This window comes from Macaca fascicularis, chromosome 10 (assembly GCF_037993035.2).
Source record: "Macaca fascicularis isolate 582-1 chromosome 10, T2T-MFA8v1.1".
NCBI classification, from domain to species: Eukaryota; Metazoa; Chordata; class Mammalia; order Primates; family Cercopithecidae; genus Macaca; species Macaca fascicularis.
The window spans coordinates 19,099,524-19,127,337 of NC_088384.1; the positions used below are offsets into that span (position 1 = coordinate 19,099,524).

At 46.9% G+C, this 27,814-nt stretch overlaps 1 protein-coding gene and 2 long non-coding RNA genes across 9 annotated transcripts in view; 1 reads left to right on the forward strand and 2 right to left on the reverse strand.

Moving 5' to 3' along the window:
* SYN3 (synapsin III) overlaps window positions 1–25,066 on the forward strand; it is a 548,186-nt gene extending 523,120 nt beyond the window's left edge. For all 7 annotated transcript variants that reach the window (XM_074003894.1, XM_005567484.5, XM_005567485.5 and 4 more), the window contains exons 10-14: window positions 599–701; window positions 5,277–5,411; window positions 6,279–6,366; window positions 15,738–16,029; window positions 20,243–25,066. In XM_074003894.1, the coding sequence (XP_073859995.1) occupies window positions 599–701; window positions 5,277–5,411; window positions 6,279–6,366; window positions 15,738–16,029; window positions 20,243–20,375 (751 nt within the window). In that variant the 3' untranslated portion in view covers window positions 20,376–25,066. The remainder of the gene's footprint in view (window positions 1–598; window positions 702–5,276; window positions 5,412–6,278; window positions 6,367–15,737; window positions 16,030–20,242) is intronic.
* LOC135965437 (uncharacterized) lies at window positions 7,798–11,227 on the reverse strand. Its single transcript, XR_010578368.2, has 2 exons — window positions 11,108–11,227; window positions 7,798–8,012 (listed from the first exon to the last, which is right to left on the reverse strand). It is a non-coding gene; the product is annotated as an uncharacterized lncRNA (long non-coding RNA).
* Window positions 24,490–27,280, reverse strand: LOC141407847 (uncharacterized). The gene is made up of 2 exons (XR_012418808.1): window positions 27,130–27,280; window positions 24,490–26,691 (listed from the first exon to the last, which is right to left on the reverse strand). It is a non-coding gene; the product is annotated as an uncharacterized lncRNA (long non-coding RNA).
* Window positions 27,281–27,814: the final 534 nt, after the last annotated feature.

Below are 27,814 nucleotides of genomic sequence, written 5' to 3' on the forward strand. Positions count from 1 at the left end.
AGAGGGCCAGGCCCCCTGGGCGAGGCAGAAGCAGCCTGCCAGTCTCCCCAGCCCACCCGCCCCGGGCCCGGGAAAAATGCACCCTTTGTCCTCCACAGCCTCTTGTCCGGCCAGGGCTGGGACTGCAAGGGCGGCCTGGAGGGATTTCTGGAGCCCTTGGAGCAGCTTTCCCAAGGGAAAAGGGACACAGGGGTAGCTGGGTGTCCAGGATGACTCCGGATGGGGGCAGGGTAGGCTCCCCATTACTGCAGGGCCAGCAAGTCCTGGGGTTGGGGGAGACCTGTCCCAACTCTGGTTCCTTCTCTCCCCCACCCTGCCTCTCTCCCCTCCTTCCTGGCTCTCTCGTGTCCTTTCTCTGGGTCTCTGTCCCACTGTCATTTGTGTCCCTGCCTCTCTGCCTGCCTGTCTCTGCGTCTTGGACTCTGACGCTCTCCATCTTTCTGGCTCTCTTGCTGCTTCTCTGTCCCTCTCCATCTCTGTCCGGATGTGTGTATCACTGTCTCTCCCTGCGTGTTTTTCCGTGTGAATCCGCTTCTCTCCTCCACCCTCTTCCCCACTTTCCCAGGCCACTTCACTGTCTGTCCATCTGTCCCTGCAGGTACAGGCTGTGGGTGGACAGCTGCTCGGAAATGTTTGGTGGCCTGGACATCTGTGCCGTCAAGGCCGTCCACAGCAAGGATGGCAGAGATTACATCATCGAGGTGAGGGATGAAGCAGGCAGTCCTCCTGGCCGGTCCAGCCTGGCAGGCGTGCCAGGGGGAGGGAATCCCTGCATGATCTTTGGCACCATCAGCTGTGTCCTGGCTCCAGGGCACACGCGGCCCAGGCCTCAGTGAGCTGCTTCTGGAGGCTCCTTCCCACCCTCAGAGGCATCGAAAGGCTTCATGCCTGGGGATTCGGAACTCAGTCGAGAGACCTCAGGGCACGAGGTTTAACAACCTCCCTGACCCACAGGCCTAAGGAAAGGGAAAGGGCACCTGGCCAAGGGTCAGCAAGCCACTGTCCTATAGGGCCCCTGCCATTTCCTCAGTGTCCAAGCATGTAAACTGGGCACCCTTCCTTGGTCACCATGCAGACAGTCCCTCATTTGTTCATTCAACAAACATGGCCTTAGGGGGCTCCCATGGGCTAAGCATGGGTGTGGCTCTGGGGATACAGCCATGGACTTGATAGACATGGGGTGTGCAGGCTGGCAGGGGAGAGGGTGAGAAACAGTGGCAGAGCACTGAGGATTTGGAAGGGGGATGGAATGGTACAGGGGCATGAATAGAGGGGAAGATGGAGGGAAGCAGAATGGTAAGAGGGGGTTCACAGAGGGCTGTGGGTTCCGGAATCTCTCTCAAGACCCTCCAGCAGCCCGTGCCTCTCCCCATCCTACAGCCCTCCCAGCCCCGCCACTTCCTCTCCATGCTTACCGTATCCCACCGCCCCCCACCTCTCCTCCATGTCTTCCCGGTGTCTCTCATGGTCCTACAGCCCTCCCGTCCCCTCCCCAACTCCTCTTCCCTGCCCCCCACCCCATGCCCCGTGGCTCTCCACTGAAAAGGCCCCTCTGGCCTCAGAGTCCTCCATAACTTCCCATCTCCACACTCACAGCTCCAGTGCCACGTTCAGCCCCCTCTTTCCACAGGCGGTGCTGACACAAGGCCAGGACACGTGAGGGACAGCCCTGCGGCTGTCCCCTCCCAGGGGTGTGGGTGGCTAATGGGAAGCACATGGCTGGGGTGACCACAGGAGCCAGCCAGCTCTCCCATCCCTCATGTCTGCCTCACTCCCCAGGAGCCCACGGCCGAGCAGGACCAGGTGACTCAGTGGGTGGGAGCCCAGTCATGCCAGGAGGGTGTTCACGCCCAGGACTTGGAGGTAGGAGGAGGGAGTCCAGGATGAACATGGCCCCTCTCTCCTCCCCAAAGAGGCCAAGAAGCTCTAGCAGGAAGAGCTGTGTCTGTATTGGCAGACCCAGTCCCACTCTGAGAACAGCTCTCCTCTCAAGGCCCGCAAACACCTTCCCTCTGGCTGCCACCAAACCTGAAATTCCCCAAGTAGCCCCTACTTGGAGGAGCCGTGGAAGAGGCTGGGAACAGATGCCTTGACCTGTACAGTTGCTCCCTGGAGGAGCTCATCCTCCACCTTCCTGGGAGCTTCAGCCCAGAGGTGGGGCAAGAGCCCCCAGCACAGCAGCTCCTCAGACCCCACCAGGTCCTCCTGTCCCCGCATCCCCTCACGGGGACCACCAGACATGAACCCAGATTTGGCACACAAGCACTCATTTATTTATTCACTGAGCCGCTGCTCCGGGAGCCAGCCCCCAAGCCAGGTGGACACAGTGCAACCGCAAACACGAGAACAGGGGCCCTGTCTCCTAGAGCCCCTGGACTCCCCTGACCCCCAAAGGCCAGCTCCTCCCTTGCACCAGCAGTCTCTGTCCCCCGTGAGCCCCTGCCTCTCCGGGTCTCAGCTTTCACTCTTAGGGAAAAAAAAAAAAAAAAAGAATCCATGCTCGTGGGCCGAGGCTTCCTGCCTTCAGCCATTCAGAGGGTTGGGGATGAAAGGCCTTTCACATAGAAAAAAAAAAAAAGTAAAAGTAGTGGGCTCGGACTTCAAAAAAACAAGAAAACAATGTCTCCCAAGAATGTTCCAGAGGGAAAATGAAAGATAGCTTTTCAGATTTTTTTTTCCTCGCAGAAACATTCCAGAGTTGTTTCCTTTGCTTTTGAGTTTGGAGTGGGGTCAGGGGAGATGGGAAACTTGTTACCAAAAATATAAAAGGTGTTTTCCCCAAGTAAGGGGAAAAAAAAGGCAGAAGAGGTCCCAAAACACTGGTTTCTTCAGCCACCTCTACGGTGAGAACTGAAAATGTGTGTGAAATGTGTTGTGAAGAGGCTCACCGTCAAATACTCGGGGAAAAAGACCCTTGAACTTGTCCTCTGTGACCTTGTCCGGGGAATGACATTGCCCACTGGAAAATGTTTCCCTGGGGAGACCAGAGCGGCCACTTCCTTTGGCTGTGTCTACCGTGGGGATTCCAAAATGAACCTCAGGTTCCTTGTGGTGGCTGTTTTCCACTGCAGGGAATGTAGGAAACAGAGACCAGAATAAAATGGGGTGGGCAGGGGCAGGGGGAGAGAGGACATGCAGGGTGCAGGACGCCTGTGTACCTTCGGGACAGACTCCACCGTCAGAGCTCAGCCAGTGGTGACTGAGTGACTGTCCCTGCCCGGAGCACTGGGATCCAGGAGACCTCAGTTCCAGGTAAAACTTGCGCAGAGCTCAGGACCCTGCTGGAAGCAGTATTCACATTCTTAAGCTAGCTTTTCAGTTTCCTAATCAAAGTGGGTGCTAAACTCACAGATCCCTACAAGTCCCAGCTGGAAGGGTCTTAGCAGCTGCCCAGATCCCTCAGTTCACTGTTGAGAAAAACAAAAAACACCCATAGAGGAAAAGAAACTTTGACCAAGATCACAGAGCAAGTCCACCGCAGAAGCCAAGCCTGGAACCCACGTTCCCTCTTCCCAGTTCCTACCCTGTTGTGCTGTTCCAATGCTTGCTGGGAATTAGCCTGATGCAGTGGGAGGACCATGGGTTGCCAGTGCTGTGTCCTTGACCTTGCCACTTCTTTGACCCTCTGCTTCCTCATCATTACAATGAGGATAATAGTACCTGCCTCAAAAGCTATTCTGAGGTTTATGAGAGATCCTCCACACCCGATGCTTACAATAGTGCATAGCACATACGAAGTGCCCGATAAATTACGGCGCTTCTCATTATCCTTATCCTTATGAGCCGGGCTTATCGCAAGGGCCTCTTATTCCTCCACTAAACAGGTGTCTGTGGAGGGCACACCGGTTTAGCAGGACACAGGGTCCATCCCTAACCTTGGGGGCTCCCAGTCTGGTGGTGGAGACATAGTGAGCAGGGGGTGACAGTGCTGTGGATAAGCTGTCCAGTGTGAAACCAGGTGAGGACGGCAGGATACAGATGCGAGGTGGCTCGTCAGAGCTTGCACCATCAGAGAGGGCTTCCTCGAGGAAGACCTAGTTAGCGGTTCCCTGTTGGATGAAATGGAGTTGGCCAGGTAAGAAGTGGGTAGAGGGAATACTTAAGAACCTGGAGGAGGCCGGGCGCGGTGGCTCAAGCCTATAATCCCAGCACTTTGGGAGGCCGAGACGGGTGGATCACGAGGTCAGGAGATCGAGACCATCCTGGCTAACATGGTGAAACCCCGTCTCTACTAAAAAAAAATACAAAAAACTAGCGGGCGAGGTGGCGGGCGCCTGTAGTCCCAGCTACTCGGGAGGCTGAGGCAGGAGAATGGCATGAACCTGGGAGGCGGAGCTTGCAGTGAGCTGAGATCCCACCACTGCACTCCAGCCTGGGCGACAGAGCGAGACTCCGTCTCAAAAAAAAAAAAAAAAAAAAAAAAACCTGGAGGAGAGAGAAAATCTAAGGAGTCCAGACCGTGGGAACAAGGGAGACAAGACGGTGAGTCTGATGGGGTGGTGTGGGTGAATGCAGGCCGCCGACTCCTGCAGTGGAGCAGAGAGGGTGACAAGGCCTGACAGACACCCCTTCCAGACCTCCCATAGCTTCCCATGCCCAGAGAATCACGTGGAGCATTGGCCTTTGTGACCTTGGGCAAGTCCCCTCCCATCTCTGGGCCTCAGTTGCTCTATTTGTAAAAAGAGCAGAAGGGGAAACTAGGATCCCTCAGGCTCCTCCCCACAGAAGCACTTTGAGAACAGCCCAGCTCCCTGTGGAACGCGTTTCCCTCCCACCTGTGTTTTGCCAGGGCCCCGGAAAACAGACCTTTCCTCTTTCCTCTGAACCCTGGGTCAACTCTATGTCATATTTTTGTCATGATCAAGCCCCCCACCTTTACTGTTTCTACTTTGCGGAAAGCCTTGAGCTAGGGCCAAAGGAGAGGTGGCCAGCCCTGACCCTGGGAGGGGGCCAGGGTGAGAAAGGAAGGGACGGAGAGCGGCTCCCCAAAGAAAAGCACAGAAAAGGTCGGCAGAGGCTCCCTGGCCCTTGTCGCATTGCTGTCATCCAGCAAACGTGGGCCGAATTGAACTACATCCAGGGAGTGGTTGAGACTGAACCGAAGCGAGCTGGTGTCGCTGCCGGCCAGTCCCAGCTGGAGGTGGTTTGCATGGAGGACATCGCCATCTGGTGGTCACTTCTGTCCTGAACCCTGAGCCCGCACTTCTGGGGTGTGATGCCCAACGGCCAGTCTCTCCTGGCATGGGGGTCCCTCAGCTCTCCCGTCCTCCCCACAGGTAATGGACAGCTCAATGCCGCTGATTGGAGAGCATGTGGAAGAGGACAAACAGCTGATGGCCGACCTTGTTGTCTCCAAAATGAGCCAGCTCCTGATGCCAGGAGGCACAGCACCCTCACCCCTGAGACCCTGGGTAAGACCCTCGTGATCAAAGCAGACTTTATAACCATGAGAAATGCCAGGCTGTCTGGAAATGGGGAGCCCCTGGATCCAAAGGAGATACCCCCAGGAAGAAACCACCTTGGGGAGAAGGAATGGGGGTGTGGGTGAAGGCCAGACATCAGGGAGAGCGTCCACAGCCTGCCCCAGTGGGTGAATTTAGGAGGCTTTCGGGGGCCCCCTCCCTTCTTCACCATCCTGGGGAGAACAATCTTGTCTCAGTTGGCCTTTGGGCACTGTGGGGAGAGATGATTGACTGCTGTCCCTTCTGTGCCCTCGGTGCTGGGCCTGAGCAGGATGTGTGTGCGTGCGTGTGCGAGAGCATATGGACACACAAACCCTCTGTGTGCTCCCAGGGAACCGGTCAATGGATGCTATTGTGTCTCCCATTTCCCCCAACCTCGATGAGCTCTCACGTCGCTCCTCCCCTCCACAGTTCCCACCATGGATGACCAGACTGCTGTCCAAAGAATTTGCCAGCTCCTCAGCTTTATGTAAAAGCAAGTCCCCAAACTTCCACCTCCCACCCCAGATTTCCCCATGGAAAGTAATCTATGATAACAGACATCAGAATCATAGTTACTATACTGGGGGACTGCTGTCTGGGAAGGGTTATGAGGCAGGCTTCATCGTGGGAAATGGCCTGTGTTTTGATCTGGACAGCGGTTACACCGATGTATACACATACAGAACTTCACTACACAGTACACTCCAGAACTGTACACTTTATGTGTACGAGTCTCTTCTCAATGATAAAAAGATCTTCATAAATGTTGCCCTCTCACCCAGGAAGTAAAGGGCTGTGGTGATACCAACAGGCTTCTTTTCTCTTCTGCTCTAGGCGCCACAGATTAAATCAGCGAAATCCCCAGGGCAAGCCCAGCTGGGGCCTCAGCTAGGACAGCCCCAGCCACGCCCACCTCCGCAAGGTACGACCCCAGACGCGCTACTGTGAGAAAGCATGCAGTGAGGGTGCTGAAATGTACTGAGGATCCACACGTGATTCCCACAAGGGGCTCCGGGAAAATGCATCTGAATACTTTATCCACAGAATGAATCAGACTATGGGGTTGGTCAACCTCTTTAAAAAGTCTAGAAAGGAGAAGGGAAATAGACGGTTAATTTATTAAGAACCTAATATGCACCAAGCACTGTGCCAGGGAATGTCCCACCTATTTTCCCAGCCATCGCTGGGAAAATAAACGTATTTCCTTTTTTTTTTTTTTTCCTTTTGAGACAGAGTCTTGCTCTGTTGCCCAGGCTGGAGTGCAGTGGCGTGATCTCGGCTCACTGCAACCTCCACCTCCCAGGTTCAAGTGATTCTCCTGCCTCAGCCTCCTAAGTAGTTGGGATTACAGGTGCACACCACCACGCCTGGCTAATTTTTGTATTATTAGTAGAGATCGGGCTTCACCATGTTGGCCAGACTGGTCTCAAATTCCTGACCTCAGGTGATCCACCCACCTTGGCCTCCCAAAGTGCTGGGATTACAGGCGTGAGCCTTTTTACAGCGAGGTAAATGTTGAGGCTTTGCCCAAGGAGGTAGAAAATAGTAGATTTACAAGTCTGGCCTTTCAGACCTTCTAGAAAGCGTTTATTCATAGCAATGTGTGGTGCCTGATGACAGATTTGTGAGTCAACCAGCTAGAGTAAGAAAGAAAGAAAAATGGAACATCATCTATAAAACCTTGGCCATTGAAATTCTTCCTCGAATATATTGCAGCATTACTGCCTTCCACCACTTATTAGAGAATGGACAAACTATTGATGAAAAGATGAAAAGCAATCATGGCAATCATGGCAATAGCTAACTTTCTCAAAGAATGTCAGCTGCTCTGGTATTCTTGCATGCGGGTCTGGAGACAAATCCGCCCCATATCTTCTCTTGCAATCAAAACCTCCTGAACACACTCACTCAGGCACCAGCAGGAGCTTCAGAGCACCTGTGCACCAAGAAACCAAAGCAGGCAGTTTCGCTGCAGTCTTTTAAGGATCTTCTTAAAAACATATCAGAGGCTGGGCGCAGTGGCTCATGCCTATAATCACAGCACTTTGGGAGGCCGAGGTGGGTGAATCACGAGGTTAGGAGTTCGAGACCAGCCTGGCCAATATGGTGAAACCCCTTCTCTACTAAAAATAAAAAAAATAAAATAAAATAGCCGGGTGTGGCGGTGTGCACCTGTAATCCCAGCTACTTGGGAGGCTGAGGCAGGAGAATTGCTTGAACCCAGGAAGCGGAGGTTGCAGTGAGCCAAGATTGCACCACTGCCCTCCAGCCTGGGCAATAGAGGGAGACTCTAAAAAAAAAAAAAAATATATATATATATATATATATATACACACACATACATACATACATATATCAGAAAGAAAGAAATATATATCAGAAAGGAAGATATATATATATCAGAAAGAAAGCATTACTGTCATATTGTGGCCTTCCCAGTCACTATTATTAAAAGCAACAGATTCATTACTTCCTGAAGAAAAGTCAACCTTGGCCACCGAATGTCTTCCTCTTCCACAGGTCTTAGATAAAATGCCCCATTCATTTTTCTCGTCTGTGTTTCTCTTTCTGAAAAAGCAGAAGATATTTTTAAGAAAAGAGAAATTGTATAATTGTACACAACTGTGTACAGACGTACCTCAGAGATATTGCAGGTTCAGTTCAAGACCACCCCAGTATAAAGTAAATATCACAATAAAGTGAGTCACACAAATTTTTTAGTGCATATAAAAGCTATGTTTACACTATACTGTAGTCTCTTAAGTGTACAATAGCATTATCTCTGAAAAAAAAAAAGTACATACCTTAATTATAAAATACTTTATTACTAACAATCATCTGAGCCCTAGGTGAATAGTAACGTTTTTCTGATGGAGAGTCTTGCCTCAATACTGATGGCTGCTTACTGATCAGGGTACTGGTTGTTGAAGCAAGGGGTGACTGAGGCAATTTTGTAAAATAAGGCAACAGTGAGGTTAGCTGCATGAATTGAGCTGCCCTTTCACGCAAGATTTCTCTTCAGTACGTGATGCTGTTTGATAGCATTTTACCCATAATAGAACTTCTTTCAAACTTGGAGTCAGTCCTCTCAAAACCTGCTGTTGCTTTATCAACTAAGTTTATGTCATATTCTAAATTCTTTGTTGTCTTTTCAACAATCGTCATAGCATCTTTACCAGGAATAGATTACATCTCAAGAAATCACTTTATTTGCTTATCCATAAGAAGCAGCTCCTCATCCATTCAAGTTTTATCATGAGGCTGCAGTGATTCGGTCACGTCTTCAGGCTTCATTTCTCATTTTAGTTCTCTCGCTATTTCCACCACATCTTCACTTACTTCCTCCACTGAAGTCTTGAACCCCTCAAAGTCATCCATAAGGACGGGAATCAACTTCCAAACTCCTGTTGATGTTGCTATTTTGGTCTCCTCCTATGAATCCCAAATATTATTAATGGCATCTAGGAAGGTAAATCCTTTCCAGAAGGTTTTCAATTTCCTTTGCCAAGATCCATCAGAGGAATCACTGTCTATGGCCATTATAGCTTTATGAAATTTTGTTTTGTTTTGTTTTGTTTTGTTTTTTGAGACAAAGTCTCACTCTGTAGCCCAAGCTGGAGTTCAGTGGTGCAATCTCAGCTCACTGCAAGCTCCACCTCCCAGGTCCTGGTTCGAGCAGTTCTCCTGCCTCAGCCTCTCAAGTAGCTGGGATTACAGGCACACGCCACCTTGCCCAGCTAATTTTTTTATTTTTAGTAGAGATGGAGTTTCACCATGTTGGCCAGGCTGGTCTTGAACTCTTGACCTCATGATCCACCCACCTTGGCCTCCCAAAGTGCTGGGATTACAGGCATACAGGCATGAGCCACTGCATCCAGCCGAAATGTATTTTTTAAGTAATAAGACCTCAAATTCTAAATTACTCCTTGATCCACGAATTACAGAATGGATGTTGTATTAAAATACATGAAAACAAAATTATCTTGTACATCTCCATCAGAACTGTTGTGTGGACAGATGCATTGTCAATGAGCAGTAATATTTTGAAAAGGATCTTTTTTCTGCACAGTAGGTCTCAACAGTAGGCTTAAAATATTCAGTAAACCATATTGTAAATACTATGCTGTTATCCAGGCTTTGTTTTTCCATCTGCAGAGCACAGGCAGAGTAGATTTAGCATCCTTCTTAAGGGTCCTAGGATTTCCAGAATGGTTAATGAGCATTGGCTTCCACTTTAAGTCACCGGCTGCAGTAGCCCCAACAAGAGAGTCAGCCTATCCTTTGAAGCTTTGAAGCCAGACATTGACTTCTCCTCTTTAGCCATGAAAGCCCTAAATAGTATCTTCTTCCAATAGAAGGCTATTCCATCTGCAGTGAAAATCTGTTTAGCACAGCCACCTTCATCAATGATCTAAACTAGATCTTCTTGATAACTTGCTGCAGCTTCTTCATCGGCACTTGCAGCTTCACCTTGCAGCTTTTGTTATGGAGACAGCTTCTTTCCTTAGACCTGGCCAACCAACCTCTGCTAGCTTCCAACTTTTCTTCTTTAGCTTTCTCACCTCTCTCAGCCTTCATAGGACTGAAAGTAGTTAGGGCCTTGCTCTGAATTAGGCTTTGGCTGAAGGCAATGTTGTGTCTGGTTTGATCTTCTTTCCAGACCACTCAAATTTTTCCATACCAGCAATGAGGCTGTTTTGATTTCTTATCATTTATGTGTTCACTGCAGTGGCACTTTTAATTTCCTTCAAGAATGTTTCCTTCACATTCACAACTTAGCTAACTTTTTGGTGCAAGAGGCCTAGTTTTCAGCTTGTCTTGGCTTTCAACATGCCCTCTTCACTAAGCTTAATCATTTCTAGTTTTTTATTTCAAAGTAAGAGATGAGTGACTTTCCCTTTCACTTGAATATTTAGAGGCCATTTTTGGGTTATTCATTGGTCAAAATTCAATATTGTTGTGTCTAGGGGAAAGGGAGGCCCAAGGACACGAAGAGAGACAAGAAACGGCTGGTAAATGGGGCAGCCAGAACATACACATGTATCAAGTAAGTTCACTGACTTTTTTTTTTTTTTTTTTTTTTTTTTTTTGAGATGGAGTCTCACTCTTTTGCCCAGGCTGGAGTACAATTGTGCAATCTCGGCTCGCTGCAACCTCTGCCTCCTGGGCTCAAGAGATTCTCCTGCCTTAGCCTCCCAGGTAGCTGGGACTACAGGTGTGCACCACCACACCCAGATAATTTTTTTGTATTTTTAGTAGAGACGGGGTTTCACCATCTTGGCCAGGATGGTCTCGATCTCCTGACCTCATGATCCACCTGCCTTGGCCTCCCAAACAGCTGGGATTACAGGCGCGAGCCACCACGCCCAACCAGTTCACTGTCTTATATGGGTGTGGTTCATGGCACCCCAAAACAATTACGAATACAATCGTAGTATCAAAGATCACTGATTACAGATCACCATAACAGATATAATAATAATGTAAAAGTTTGAAATTTGTGACAATTGCCAAATGTGATGCAGACACCAGGTGAGTACATGCTGTTGGAAGGATGGCATTGACAGACTTGCTTAACGCAAGGTCGCCACAACCCTCCAATTTAGAAAAAACACAGTATCTGCAAATTGAAATAAAATGGACCACAATAAAACAAGGTATACCTGTATAAATACACATTAGTATTCTCCTTCGGGCAGATCTAGTGTGCTTGAATCCAGTTCCATGTCTCACTGTCCTTGCAGTGTTAGGCAAGTCACATTACTTCTCAGGGCCTCAGTTTCCTCAGTGTAAAGGAGGAAATAACAGCTTCCATGTAAATGCAGGTGAAGCAATTAGCAAAGTATCAGACACAGAGATAGTGCGTAGAAGGTGTTAGTTCTTACTACTAATAATTTACTATTAATAACTCTGACATAATGCTTACTATTAATAATGTGTGTCTTATCCATATTGCTTTTCTTGGTTATTATTAACAATCCTTATAACTAACGCAGCGCCCCCTTACCCAGCAATAATTCTGTAGTAATAAGTGTTCCAAAACTACATATTCCTCTCTCTACCAGGCTTCTGGCTGTGCCTCTGCCCCACACCCTCCTTTCCCCTCTGCCCTGGGACCTACTTTTTAAAAGCACATTTGAACAGAGCCATTTTAAAACAGAGAGCTACTGTATTCTGATTTCCTCTCTGGCCCAGAGTAAAACATGCTTGATAAAGAGATATTATTTTAAGGGAAATGAGGCTAAACACACTTTTAGTGAGTTGAAAAACAATCAATTTAAAACCAATTAAGGTAATTAAAGAAAATGCCCAGTGAATTAACGCTCAGATTAAAAATAACAAGGCTAATTAAAAACAACGCTTTCATTGAGTTCCCCAATTAACAAATCACATTATTATTTTGAACTTGCTGTTCATTTCAACTCAGTAAAAGTGAAATTTTCTTTTAATAAGCTTCATTTCTGTGCTTAGGCAAATACTTTCTATATATAAGTCAATATTTTGTGTATGTATGTGCTCATATAAAAAATATTAAATTGTTTGCTTTGCCAAGAAGCTGAAAGAAATAACTAGGGCAGTGGTAATGGTTACCACTCTGGTCTCTGAATCCAGTAACTACGGTGTCTCTTGATAAATCCCAGGTGTATGATAGGGACTTAACAAAGAGTTACTGAATTAATGAACGAGTATCCAGATTTTCTAAGATATCAACCTGGGAAGGGGGGCGAGTCAGGGCAAACTGAAGATAAAAGTAGAAAACAAATGTTTTCTTTGAACTGCGGTGGGTTTAGAAAACCCAAAAGTAACCAACATTTAAAAATCAGGAGGTGAGCTGGGCGCGGTGACTCATGCCTGTAATCCCAGCACTTTGGAAGGCTGAAGTGGGGGGGGCGAATCACAAGGTCAGGAGTTCAAGACTAGTCTGGCCAACATGGTGAAACCCTGTCTCTACTAAAAATACAAAAAATTAGCTGGGCATGGTGGCAGGCACCTGTAATCCCAGCTACTCGGGAGGCTGAGGCAAGAGAATCTCTTGAACCTGGGAGGCAGAGGTTGCAGCGAGCCGAGATCGCACCACTGCACTCCAGCCCAGGTAATAGTGCAAGACTCCGTCTCAAAAAAAAAAAAAAAAAAAAAAATCAGGAGGTGTTACTTAAACATCTAGATTTCCAGCATCTCGATAGCACAGAAGCTCTAGAAACAATGGGCCTGTGTTTCTATACAGCAACACAGGCGTTACTAACAGCGGTTACTAACAGCGTTACTGGCGTTACTAACGGCGGCTCCCTTGATCAGAGCAAGGGCTCCTAGGGGTTCCTGTGTTTGCCTCCAGCCCTACTCCTCACTTCTATAGTGACAGTGAGGGGTAATTGCTATGTTCTGTATGCTTGCACCTCTTTAGAGAAATAGTTCTCTGGAATGTTTTTATCTCAAGTGGGAAAATTTTTGAAAGCCACATTACTTTTCATATATTTGCCTGCTTTATTTAGTTACGTACCTGGTTGGCCCTAGAGGTGTTTGAAATAAATGTGACCACCCATCTACTGGGATATACAATCATGAAAGAGGTAATGAATCAAAGCCATGTAATACAATCACATGCTAAACTGGTACCACAGTTTAATCCAATTTAGTGTTCCGCAACCTCACAAAAATGTTCAGATCAGGAGGGATGTTTGATGTACAGTCCAATGGCCTTATTTTACAAACAAGGGCCCGGAAGCCCGGAGAAGGGGAGTGACTTACCCACGGTCACACAGTGAGTTAATGGCAAGGCTTAAGTCAGGACCTGAGGCTCCTGGTGCCAATGTGGAGTCAGGGCCACCAGACTCCACAGGTCATGGAGGTTACACAGGTGGCATGTCCTCTGAAAATGTGCTCAGTTGATGTGGCATCTGATAGGGGAGGCTGGCTGAAATCTAGTCCTTGCCCCCTTGGCATCTGGCTCAGAGCTGCTTCCGCTGAAGGAAGCCGCCTTTTCTTAATTAGTAAAAAAGATGTTATGAGGACTCAGGGGATCCTTCGTGGTGTAGTTTTCATAAAGCAAAAAGAAACAAGACAGGGCGTTTGAGTCAAAGAGATCTAGGTTTGAATCTTGACTTGTCCCCTTATTCATAGTGACATCTCAAGCAAGTCACAATATATCCGGGTCTCAGTTTCTCTGTAAAAATGGGGCAAAGCACAGTGGTTCACACTTGTAATCCCAGCACTTTGGGAGGCCAAGGTGGGAGAATTGCTTGAGGCCAGAAGTTCAAGACCAGCCTGGGCAACATAGCGACACCCCATTTCTACAAAAATAATAATAATAATAATAATAATAATGAAAAAGTGGTGTTAGGCCTGTAGTCCCAGCTACTCTAGAGACTGAGGCAGGAGGGTGGCCCAGAGGTTCACTGCTGCAGTGTGACCATGCCACTGCACTCCAGCCTGGGTGACAGAGACCCCATCTCTTCTATAAAAAATTATATATATACATACATACCTATATATGCATACACACACACTATTAAAATTATGTTCACCTATTTCTTTTTACTTTTTAAAATGTGCCTACTAGAAAATGTATAATTATACACGTGGCTCTCTCTAGAGTTCCAGGGACAGCACTGCCATGGCTGGGGGTAGGGGATGAAAAATAATGCCTAACCCACAGAGCTGTTGTGAGGCTGCCCAGTCCTAAAGCTGGTGACATAATAGGTGCTCAGTAGAAGCCCCATTGTTACAGAGTCACAGAGGTGGGGTCCAGCACCTTTTAGTTTTCAGTCTCCTAACGTGCCCATAGTGCTCTCAAAAAAACGTGGCAAGAATCACCCCAGCCCAACCCCACTCTCCCAGCAGCAGCATGTCGCAGGGAGAAGAGATCAGCGGGCAGACAGTCAGCTTTGGCAAAGTGCAATTCACCATCAACAGCCCTGACACCCAGAATTTGAGGGTGAGGAGAGTGCACCTCGATTGTTGGGGGCCTTGGAATTCTACTCAAAAGTCATTTCTGAGTGGCTGCAACATCCCCAAGCTTAGATGCCCCTTGGCTTGCTTGTGAAAGCCTGTGTGCCCTGTGAAGTGACAGAGAGAAACCAAGATTCTCTTTGAGCTTTCTGTGGCTCCTCTTCCAATTGGGAAACCTTAATAAGACTCAGTCTCCACCTCTATGTGGTGAGAAGAGTGGTATCTTCCCTACTGACCTCTCTAGATCGAGTGATATGTTGCTTTTAAAAGTTCTTGGAAAAGTTGAGAGAGCAACCCAAAAAGTAAGAGTTAATTCTTGTCATTGTTTCCAAAGAAACACATCTTCAGTGTGGAAAATACCCGTGAGAAGAAAAAAAAAGGAAATTAAAATCCTTCATAATCTCACCACTTTAATGATTATTTAGTGTCTCATTACTCAAAGTAGGATAAGCTGGGAACCCATTAGAAATGCAGAATCGCAGACCCCGCCTATATTAGTTTTCTCAGGCCACCTTAATAACAAAATGCCATAGACAGTGGGGCCTTAAACAACAGACATTTTTTCACAGTTCTGGAGGCTGCAGGTACAAGATCAAGGTGCTGGCAGGGTTGGTTTCTGGTACAGCTTCTCTCCTTGGCCTGCAGATGGCAGCCTTCTTTGTGTATCCTCCTGTGTCTGTTCCTCTGTGCCTGCGTGTGTACATGACACTCCTGATATTTCTTTCTCCTCTTATAAGGACACCAGGCCTATCAGATTAGGGCCCCACCCTATCACCTCATTTAACTTTAATTACCTCTTTAAAGATCCTATCTCCAAATAGAATTGCATTGAGGGTTAGGGTTAAGGCTTCGACATATGAATTGGGACAGGGCGAACACAATTCAGTCCATAACACAGCCCGAGACCCACTCTATCGGAATCTTGATTTTGACCAGATCCCCAGTGATTCATATGCACATTAAAGTCTGAGACACACTGGTTTTAGTGTACAATCTTCCAGTCCTTTTTATATATGTTTTTACATATGTGCCAAAATAAAACCATATGTACTGTATTCTAAGCTATTTTGTTCAGCAGTATATTTAGCATATGTTATCAACAGTATCCTATGTCATTTAATATTAGTCAGCCACATCCTATGTGATGACCACAGCATATTCCATTATACAGATGTATCTTAATGTTCCTAATTACTTCCTTATGCTTAGGTATTTATATGGCTTTCAATTTTTCACCGTTATAAGAAACACTGTAATGAACCTCCTTGAAGCAACATTACTTATGTACAGCCATATCTATCCTAAGAAAAAAAATTGAACTGAACCTTTTTTTTTCTGGCCCTTTAGGAGGCCCTCGCCAAGCTCAGTCTCCTCAGCCCCAGAGATCTGGAAGCCCCTCCCAGCAGAGGCTCTCCCCACAAGGCCAGCAGCCCCTGAGCCCCCAGTCCGGATCTCCACAGCAGCAAAGGTCACCAGGCTCTCCACAGCTATCCCGGGCATCCAGTGGCAGCTCCCCAAACCAGGCCTCCAAGCCAGGTGCCACCCTCACCTCACAGCCCCGGCCCCCTGTGCAGGGCCGTAGCACCTCCCAGCAGAGTGAAGAGTCCAAGAAGCCAGCACCACCCCATCCGCATCTCAAGTAAGTGCTTTGGGAATTGGAAAAGGTATAGGATCGAGCTGGGGTGTAGGCAGGGCTTGGCTGATTCAGGGTTAGGGACTTGGAGACAAAGGAAGACCCAACGAGGCCTTGCCTAGACTTCAAATAGGTAAAAACAAGACTAGAGGATGGAATTTGCTGGGGAGGCCCAAGAAGGTGAGAGTATAGATTAGACACCACCGTGACCCTCCATGTATACACATATCAGTTATTTTTTGCCGCATAACAAACCACCCCAAAACTTAGTGGCTGAAGAAAACAATCATTTTCTTTGTTCGTAATTTTTTGGTTCAGCTGTCTGTTCTGAGTATAGCTCAGTTGGGAGGTTCTTCTGCTGGTGTCTCCTATAGCGTTACAGGATAAAACACAGGATACCCAGTTAGATTTACATTTCAGATAAAAAACAGATGATTGTGAGTGTAAGTATGCCCCAAACATTGCATGGAATATACTTACACTAAAGAAAAGTCTTAGCTTTTCATCTGAAATGCACGTTTATCTTCCTATTTGTATTTGCTAAATCTGGCAACCCTACTTTCCTGGGATCACTCATACAACTGCAGTCACGTGGCAGCTTCACTGAGGCTGAATGGTCCAGGAAGGCCTCACACACACATCTGGTTGCTGGTGCTGGCTGTTAGCTGGGGCCTCTCTCTCTCCATGGGGTCTCATCCTCCCCAACACTAAGCCAAGCTCTCTCACATGGTAGAACTGCTTTTAAAAAGGGAGAGAGTGCAAGTTGCAAGGCCTCTTGAGGCCTAGCCTTGGGAGTTATGAAGTGTTATTCTATCACATGCTTTTAGTCAAAGCAAGTCACAGGGCCAAACCGACATTCAAGAGGTAGGAAATAAACTCTTGGTGGGAGGAGCCATGAAGTCACATCTCAAAAGGGCAGGCTACAGGGACAAGAGGAATCATTGCAGTCATTTTTGTAAGCCATCCATCACAATACGCATATACATCCTGTTTCCCCTCAGGCCTATCTCTTGGTTTGAGGTCCTAAAGAGAGGTCCCAAGTAACTGTTCTTTGGAAAGCTCTACCTTCCTTCAAGGCCAAATGTTGATCATCACAGTTCACAGCTAACAGCTATTGTCCACTTACTATGTGCCAAGCACTTTACTTACTTGGGTTTTTTTAAGTTCTCACAAGCTTAGGAGTTAATAACTATTTCTTATCCCCATTGTACAGATAAGTAGCAAAGAAAGATTAAATAACTTTCCAAAGGTTCCAGTTAATAACTAAAAGAGCTGGGATTAAACCCAGGACATCCAGTCCAGGGATCATGTTAACAACTATTTTTTTGTATAGGTAATATATTCACATGGTTCAAAGATCTAAAAGATATCAGGCCAGGTGTGGTGGCTCACGCCTGTAATCCCAACACTTTGGGAGGCCAAGGTGGGTGGATCACCTGAGGTCCGGGGTTTGAGACCAGCCTGGCCAACATGGTGAAACACCATCTCTACTGAAAATACAAAAATTAGCTGGGTGTGGTGGTGCACACCTGTCGTCCCAGCTACTTGGGAGGCTGAGCTAGGAAAATCACTTGAACCTGGGAGGTGAAGGTTGCAGTGAGCTGAGATTGTACCACTGCACTCCAGCCTGGGTAACAAAGTGAGACTCCATCTTAAAAAATAAGTAAATAAATAAAAGATATCAAAGATGTATGTTGAAAAGCCTCATTGCTGCCTGATTCTCATCCAATGCTTTGCTGCCCTGTTCCCCAGAAATGACTTTTGTTAGTTCCTATGTGTCCTTTCAGTGCTTCCTTATGCAAATAAAAAATATTTGCATAAATAATAAAAATGTTCAGCTCCTTGCCCTCATTTTCTTACACACACAGGAGTATTCACTCTCCACACCATTCTGCTCACTGCTTTTCATGTTTAATAATAAATCCTGGAGCACCCAGTTCCTTGGAATTTTATTTTTTATGGCCATATAGTATTCCACTGTACAGTTGTACTATAATTTATCTAACTAATCCACCACAAATAGAAACTTGGTTTGATCTTACAAATAATGCTACAATTAATAAATCTTTTTTTTTTTTTTTTTTTTTTTGAGACGGAGTCTCGCTCTGCCGCCCAGGCTGGAGCGCAGTGGCCGGATCTCAGCTCACTGCAAGCTCCGCCTCCTGGGTTCACGCCATTCTCCTGCCTCAGCCTCCCGAGTAGCTGGGACTACAGGCGCCCACCACCTCACCCGGCTAGTTTTTTGTATTTTTTAGTAGAGACGGGGTTTCACCGTGTTAGCCAGGATGGTCTCGATCTCCTGACCTCGTGATCCACCCGTCTCGGCCTCCCAAAGTGCTGGGATTACAGGCTTGAGCCACCGCGCCCGGCCAATTAATAAATCTTAACATATACTTTCATAGTTGCAAGACTCACTCTAGAGAAAATAACCTGACACGGTATTGTTGGATCAAAGGATAAATGTATTTTTAGTTTGACAGACACTAGCAAATGGCCCTCCTGGCAATATGGAATAGCAGCTGACAGCACAGACTCTAGAGTCAGACTGTCTGGGTTCAAATCATAGTTCTACCACTTAACTACACGACTGGCCGGGCGCGGTGGCTCAAGCCTGTAGTCCCAGCACTTTGGGAGGCCGAGAGGCGGATCACGAGGTCAGGAGGTAGAGACCATCCTGGCTAACACGGTGAAACCCCGTCTCTACTAAAAAATACAAAAAACTAGCCGGGCGAGGTGGTGGGCGCCTGTGGTCCCAGCTACTCGGGAGGCTGAGGAAGGAGAATGGCGGCGTGAACCCGGGAGGCAGAGCTTGCAGTGAGCTGAGATCGGGCCACTGCACTCCAGCCCGGGCGACAGAGCGAGACTCCGTCTCAAAAACAAACAAACAAACAAACAAACAAACAAAAAGATACGCCCTCACATAAGTTGCCTAACCTCGCTGTGCTTCAATTTCCTCATGTGCAGAATGGGGACAATAACCCCATGGGGTTATTATAAGGATTGCAACGAGTTTCTGTACAGTTGGTGCTTACAATGCTGCTGGCACCATAGAGGCTTATCTGTGTACAGCCTGTCACCACATAAGAAGGTCAGTCCAGCTAATCACAGGACAGACAAGGGCTCTGGGCCTTAAACCAGGTTTGGTCACTGACCTTACAGTGTTCTAGCTAAAAACACGTAAATTTCCTGACTTACTGCTTTGAAGAATTTGGCTCAATTCAAGTCAGCGGGTATTCACCAAATACCTACTCTGTGCCTTGTTCTAGGTAAGACTTTCCGAGGGGTAAGAAGGAGTAAAAGACAGTCCCTGCTTTAAAGTCCCGTTTTTAATGTGATGACCGCATCACATGCAGAGCTCTTAAACTTTTGACACCTTTACATCATCTCTTCCTATGTCTGTTGCCTCCCCTCCTATGACTGTGAGCCTCCTGAGGCAGGGCCTGAATCATATTCATCTTACACCCCTGTCCCCTAGCACGGGGGAAGTGCTCAACAAGCAGTTGCTACAGGCTGGCATTTGGGAAGCACTCAGAATGGCACCTGCCATTCAAAAAGTTGGCACTAAAAGAATTCCAAAAGGGGGTGGGGGGCAGAACTGGCCATAAAGACATTGGAGAAGAGATGGGGATTGAAGTCCAGAATGTCAGAGCTGGATGAGGCCTGAGGGTCAGCAGGACGAAGCCTTCGCTCTACAGATGAGATAAATGAAGCCCTGAGAAGGTAAGTTCCTTGCCCAAGGCCACAGACATCAAAGAGCAGAGAAGGTTCTAGAATACAGGCCTCCTGATACCTAAACTAGTGCTGGAAATAACTATAACCTGATGTTGATACAGCACATTGCAGTTTACAAAGTGGGTTTGTACCCACAGGCAGGAGAGCAGCCAAGCTACTACTCCAGCAATGCCTGCTGCCTCAACAGCCTGGCATAATGGAAAGAATGTGACCTCTGGGTGCTCCCCCATTACTTGCTGTGAGGACCTGAGCAAGTTAATTGACTCTGTGAACCCCTATTCCTGAACCTAAGAAATGAGGAACAAACCACCTTGCAAATTATGTGTGTAATGTACCTAACATCATGTTAAGCATTGGAATGCCTGGTTTCTGACCTTAATAACCTTATGATGATTGGGGTAGCCCATCTGGCTCACAGGCAAGCCCCCAAGACCCATTTGATAGTCTATGCCTTGTCTTCCTCAACCCCCTTGCCTTTCTGTTTCAGCAAATCTCAGTCCCTGACTAACAGCCTCAGCACATCCGACACCTCCCAGCGTGGGACCCCAAGTGAAGATGAGGCCAAGGCCGAAACCATCCGCAACCTGAGGAAGTCTTTTGCCAGCCTGTTCTCTGACTAACACCATCCAGGCTGGGAGGGGAAGAGTGCTCTGCTACACTCGTCCCCCTCCTGCCTCATCTTCCTTCTCAGCCTTGGTTCCTGATGGGAACAGAATGGAGGGCCTGAGAACATACTTTCTAAATGCCTTCGACCCAGGAACTGATTATATTTGTTCCCATTTTCCTTTACCGTGACATTCCAGCATTGTCTGACTCAGAGGTGGGCCTTTGAGAGCCTCCAGGTTCCTCAAAACAGGCCTGAGAGACGGGCGTCACATCCCTCTGCCTACCCACATACCCCGCTTCCCTGCCAGATAACCAAGTGAGATGTCTGCGAGTGGCTAGTTTTCACATCCTTATTAGTGTTTTGCTCACCTTTGGGCAAAGGCCCCCTCTAGGCCTTGCCCTACCTCCATCAAATGCAGACACTGTAGTCGGACCTCAGCAATATAGGAGGCAATAATCTTTTAACAGTGTTTTGCAAACAAAAAAAGAGAAAATCCCAGCCAGGGGAACTCGCCACCTGCCCACGCTAGTTCCATCCATGCTCAAGACTTGCCCTTAGACCAGACAGGCAAAGGCCCCCATCACACTTGGCCACTAGTGGGGTCCTGAAGCCAAGAAAGAAATGAGACCCTGTATGACAAGTGGGGTCTTGGAGAACACAACAGAAACAGAGGGGCCCTGGTAATGCCACTCATACTCAGAGCATTATTCTTATTTGGACAGCTGAGAGCAGATCACAGGTTCTTATAGGAATAAAGACGAGTTCACAGAGGAGAAAGAGGCCCGGGACCTCCCAAGGAAAGGGTCAGGTTAGGATCCTATACCCATTCTGTTACACCACTGTTTGGTCTCTCTGGCCTCCCACCAGGAAAGCCGTTTCCTTTTTACGGATCTGTTGGGAACCAGAGAGAAGCAACAGATGAATGACGTAGGATCTGAAGTGCAATGGCAGTCACTTCTAGTTTGGCATCTCACAAACTCTGTACAGAAAGGTGTTGGCAGGTTACTCAATTTCAAAACGGGCCCCATGGTCAAATATGTTTAGGAACTACTGTTTGTATTTCTTTTTTGGAGATGCATTGTATATAATATATGTCAAAGGCTTTTGGAATTCCTGCAGGAAAGAAATCAGCTTTGTTAAATCCAAACTGATTTGACTCAATAAGTTAGCTGCAGAGCTGGAAAAAGTAGGCTAACTCCCTTCCCAGTGCTCTTTCCCCTGTACCAGCCTGCCCCTCATGCTTAGATAGGGTTCAGAGGTGACCTAAATCACCAAGCACCTGGTGCTAGAAACATAGTAGGTGCCAGAAGCAGCCTCCTGGTCTCGAAGAGAGCCCACGATACTAGAACATAGCTATGTTAGCCCCTTGCCTCCCACTTTGCAACCCGAGATACGTCTTCCCTTTGCTGTCCATGGGGAAGGGAGAGAGGGAGGTAAAAATGGAAGTGGCTCTGGCCTGGAGCAGCTTCTAGTTATGCGCAAGTAATGTAGATTGCTTGGTAATCAGCCGAGATCCATCCAGGTTCCCAGGAGCATAAAAGCAATCATCTCCTTTTTGGTCCTCCAAAACCAAACTGGGGTGGTGACATCAGGGCCAGAGACCCTCTCCTTCTGTGGGCATTGGGTCACTTAGAACTCTCAACCTCAGAAAAGCCTGCCTTCAAGCTGGCTTTTGACAGGTTATTGGCTGGAGACTGGCTCAGTATCGAAAGTGCTAGCTGTGCACCTGGCTGCCAGAAAGCCACTTGGCCTTTAGGGCGGTCCTCTTCACATTGCCCTCTTCCCTCACTCATGATCAGGTCTGGATTTAAGAGCAAGAGACCCCAGGAAAATTCAGAAGTCGTCTCTCTCCTCTTGTTCAAGACCCTTGGTCTGGGATTCAATAATAAGTAGCAGACCTGGCATAAGAAAGATCAGATAAGTCAATTGCCAGTGACCATCGGGAGCCATAATTTGGCAGCTGGAGACTGGTAGGCGCAGGTCTGATTAACACTGGCGAGGATCCGCAGCAAATAAAATAGCCATTGTGTGAGGTGAGAAGTGAACAGCTGAAGGCCCTGTACTCTTTCTAGTGCCCAAAAGCCCACCACCCTTACTCTATCTCCACGCTCGGCTGAGTTCCGTGTTATAGGACAGTCCCTGCATGTCTGGAGCTCACTCTGCCCAGTAACACATCTCCCTTCTTTTTGCTCAATGCAACAGAATAGTCTGGCCAGGAGCTGCCAGAATCCTATCCAGAGGCAGCTGAGATGATGCGGTGGGCAGTCAGACACATGAAGCTGCTGCTTTGCAGGCATCGCTCTCTCATCATCACATTCTTCTAGACCCCCAAGGTGGGGTGGAGGTGGGGGCCCTGGGGTCAATATCCCACAGTCATGCCTGGGGGAGGTCAGGTGATGGCAAGGAATAGATCAGACCATTTATAATCCGGCAGAACTTTGCTTCGTCCTCCTGCTGCTGCTCACTTAACCCTTTCACCACTCCCTTGCAGCTTCTGAAGAAAGCCAAGTGGGGCATGAGGAAAAGAGACAGGAGGTGAAATTCAAAACGTCAGATGCGGGTACCTTTTAAAGCTATTCTGTTAAAAGAAATCTATCTAACAGAAGAGAGTATAAATATTGATTAACGTAAGGTTTGATGATTAGCCAATGATTCTAGGAGTCCCATTACTTAAACGCACACACACACACACACGCGCACACATACACATACATGCCTGGATAATAACTGGGAATTGACAAATGCACATCCTAAAATCCTGTCACCTCATGATCAGTTCATAGTTGTCTGAAAACCTGCTTCAAGAGAATGGCTTCCCGACTTGTCCCCAAGAAGATAGGGGTCACTAGTATAAGTCACACGATGAGAGAACCAGAATATCAACCTCTCAGACTTGAGGGTTCCTGGGCCCTTGCCCCTTCTTTCCTGACAAGGGCAGGTGAGGCTTCCCCATTAGAAGGACATGGGGCACTGCTTATAAGAGCAGCCTATTACAAGATCCAAGCACAGAGAGCTACAGGAGTTGAAGTTTGGTTCCTTCCACTTAACAAAAATATATCCACCCTCCTTTCTCAGGGGTAGACCTTTCAAATATTAATAAATAATGCTGTGCGCCATCCTGAATAAACGGGTAAAAGAAAACTTGTAGGGCAGGATGTAACCACAAGGTCCACAAGTTTCAGGAGATTAGGAACACAGGAAACCCCTGTGGCAATCGTCCCTCTTCAACAATCTCACCCAATTTTCACTTAGTAATAAAAGACAGCTCAAAACACACAACTGAATGGTAACAGGCTGGCCAGAGTTTCTCAATGTGTGGGCCATGGCCATGGGCAGAGCTAGTTACAAAGGCAGATGAAGCTTCATTTCGGACCAAAGGAGTCAGAATTTCTGGTCACAGGACCCAGAACCTGCATCTTTGTCAATGTCCCCACTTTGAGTCCACTTTGAAGTGAGACCAGCAACCTAAGCTGGGCTGTGTGGGAAAGCCACTGCATGAGAAACAGTACTGGTATGGGTGTGCTATAGTCTCCAACGCAGCTAAGAACCCACTCCTTTAGTGAACAAAACTAGTGGCCCCGTGAACAATGACCACATGGCCTAAATCCTCCCATATTCCTATATTCCGTCCTTTGTCCTCAGACACACCTCCGCATTCAAAGGATAGCTCCCAGATACTCCAGTATCTGCGTACAACAGCAGCAGAAACTCCTTCCAAACTCCAAATCAGCAGGCATCCTGATTTTTATAACCATGCACAGATATATCCAGATCCATGACATAACACTAGTTTATAGTCAACATGTTTAAATAATTTCCCCACTGGTCTGTGTATGAACATAGAAACCAAGGGCACATAGGTCTCATGGTGACCCCAAAATGGTTGTTTTGTCACACAGGCTAGCACGTGTTCCTTCCAAAAATGTAACCTTTAGTAATTGTGACATTTTGAAATGGGAAAGGGCAAAAAGGAGGGAGAGGGGAGTCATGCTATATAGACTCTAAAATGTTATGTTCGTTGTTTTTTTTTTTTGTTTTTTTGCTTTGTTTCGCAACTTTGAGCCAGAGAAAGGCTAGCATTTTCCCTCCAAGCTGACTCGGGGAAGCTGAAACACAACAAAGACCTATTTGATTTGTGCACAATGAACAGGGATTTAAAAACGCAGCCTTAGTGGACAGCTCTACCAGCCAGAGAAAAGTTCTTCCAGATCTTCCTCCCGTCAGCACGATAAAATGGTACTATACTTTGGTTAAATGTAAAATCAGCTTTCCAAGAACAGTGGAATATCCTTTCTCTTCCATCAGTTCCCTAGATTCTCTTCGTTACTACATTCTCTAGCCTAACATTCAGTCCCTGCTGAATTAACTAATATTCAGATACATTCAAGATAGAACTCACACTCAGTTCTATCTTTCCAAAATTTAAGAGGATGAGAGGTCTTCACTCGCATGGTAACAAACGCAGCAGCAAACCCCATAAAACTGAACATCAACTGCCTTCTGGAAGTTCTCATCTGGCAAGCTAGTGCAGGTATCTTGTGCATGGGTCAAGAGAGTGAAGCTCAGAGCACACTGCTTGGCACCCAGCAGGTGTTCAGGACAAGTTTTAGCTCAGCTAGCTCAGCCCTCCTAGAAAACTATGAAATAAAATCCAAACAAAAGTATTAAGATTGAAATAAAAGGATGTTTTTCTAAGAGTATCAATATATGGAAGTGACTTGCCCAAGAACAGACTCAAACCAACCAAAACCCAATAAAATGAGATAATTGAGAAAGCAGCAGCAGAAAATCAATGTCAGGTTTTCCACCTCAAAAAGACCTCTTCTAAACTGAATCTGAAGAGGGATGGGAGGAGGCAGAACGAGAACATGACACCGCTCCTCGGGGCCTACAAGAAGGTAAGGTGACTGCAGGGCTGTGAGCCGTAGGGGAGTTGCCATTGTCAGCATCAGTCAGGGAGGCTGGAGTGAGCAGACCAGGACAACTCCACAGCTTCGGCAGCAAAGGTCCAGGACCAAGGAAAGCAAGTACACAGATTGTGCTTCACACAACAAACACAGCAGTTTCCAAACAGCACAGCCTCAGTTCGAACCGGCCCAGGAGCACACCATGTCCTTTCAGGACCTGCCCCTTCCAGTGCCCTAGGGCAGACTAATCTCTTAATGCTTTATTCAACTTCGTAAAACACTGGTGGCTCATTTTATGTGTTTTGAATTGGTGAAAGGATGCAGGTTGGTCACGGGTTAAGCTCGGTAAGTCAGCCTTACAGATACAAGTGCAGCTTAATTATCCTGGAGGCAGAGCTCATTGCCTAAGAGCACTTTCACACGAGTCTCTGCTTTTCCTTTATCCTAGAGGGCAAGCTGGCTGGTTACTAATTATACCGTCAAAAGCTGTCCTAGGCTCCTAAGTTGCTGCTGATATAAGTGTTTCAGCCTAATATTTGGACTCTAATAGAAGGCAGCACTTTTGGTTTGGTAAGAGACAAACTGGAAGGCTGGGCAACAAGTAAGTTAAAGTTGTCCATTTATCAAACACAATGCCTAAGAGACACAGAGGCTCCCTTCTGTTTCCATGCACTGGCTGTTTCCACACAGCTGAAAGAGATGAGCTGTGGACACTTAGACCTTGTATTGAGATGAATTCACTGGCCAAGAGGAAAAGAAGAAAGTGGTTGGGAAATATTTTTTGGAACTGGTGGGGCATTCCTGTAAGGGAAATCAATCTAAAACTAAACATTCTTTCTACAACATGTGTATAAAATACACTTTTTTTAATATATACAGACACGGTCTTGCTATATTGCCCAGGCAGGTCTCAAACCCCTGGCTTCAAGCAATCCTCCCACCTAGGCCTCCCAAAGTGCTGGGATTACAGGTGAGGGCCACTGCACCTGGCTACACATTTTAATCCTTGAAAATCCTACATCCCTTTCATTGTTTTTACACTGATTAATCTTCCCAAATGTAATTTGTTTCCATCCTCTCACATTCTAAGTGTCTGCTCTCCATGGTCTTTCACTGAGTCTAGAGCAGAAGCAAGATCACAGTTCTTTGGCACTCAGTTAACGTACTATGTTTTGCTATGGATTAGCAGAAACTAAATGCTGTAACCTATTGGGGAATCTCAGGAGTGATATTTAAGCTAGTCAGTTTAAATCAAATCCTTGTTCTATGTGACTTACCCAGTACTTCCCAATGATCTTATCCAGTCATCTTCTACAGTCAACTGAAGACTACACAAAGAAGCACTGCTCATGCATATGGCACAGCAGAGCACTGGGACCCGCCCAGCTCCTCTCTGAAGCTCTGTAATTGGGCCGCTACTGCCTAGAGTAGGAGAGAGGCAAGCCTTAGTGCTGGGCCCTGAGTATAGTGAGCAAAAGAAGAAATGTCCAGCTCCATGAAAGAATTACAGAGGTAATAAGCAAAGCAGTGGTCTCAGGAATTGGAAAGACCCAAGCAAGAGTCAGAATTCAACAGTTTTTACACAAAGAATATCAAAATCTTAAGTTGGAAGGACACCTTCCATGATTTGATTCCCAGCCACATCAAACTTCCATTTATAAATGAGGGGAATGGGGCAGAGAAAGCTCCTGTTAATAAAAGAGGAGGCCACGCACAGTGGCTCACACCTGTAATCCCAGCACTTTGGGAGGCCAAGGCGGGCAGATCACGAGGTCAAGAGATCAAGACCATCCTGGCTAACACGGTGAAACCTCGTCTCTACTAAAAATACAAAAATTAGCTGGGCATGGTGGTGCGTACCTGTAGTCCCAGCTACTCGGGAGGCTGAGGCAGGAGAATCGCTGTAACCCAGGAGACAGAGGTTGCAGGGAGCCAAGGTCATCCACTGCAGTCCAGCCTGGCAACAGGGCAAGACTCCATCTCAAAAAAAAAAAAAAAAAAAAAAGAGTAAAGGGAAAATAAGGGGCTACAGAAAGGCGTAGGACATACCAATGATGTCGAACCACATCTTACTAAGATGCGTTGCTGTGGCACTCTAAACTCTTGCTTGCTTCCATTACAATACATCCAGGTGATCTCAGAAAATCGTGCAGTGAACAGGCTTCTGCGAAACTACGATTTTCCTCTCATTATACACCAGCAATACATACAGCTCAACAGTCTCAGTTTAATGACAAGAATGTAGGACTTCACAAGCTTCTAACTATAAATTCAGCTTTTCAAGAGGAAATGCGTTGAGGATTGTCTTAAGAATTATTAAAAAAAACTATTGTGAGAGATCTGCAAATTTAGGTTTAGGCATACTGCCAATATCCTAAACTAAGCGAGATTTGTAATGTCTGCCAGTTAGTCTGAGGTGAGGATGGAAAGCAGCACCAGTATCCACAGGACACCAGCACCATCCATGGAGTTCTCAAGGGCCACTCAAAAAAGACTGCATTCTGAACACTTGTTGTTTTATAGTATTTGGTGCTTCTAGTCGTCA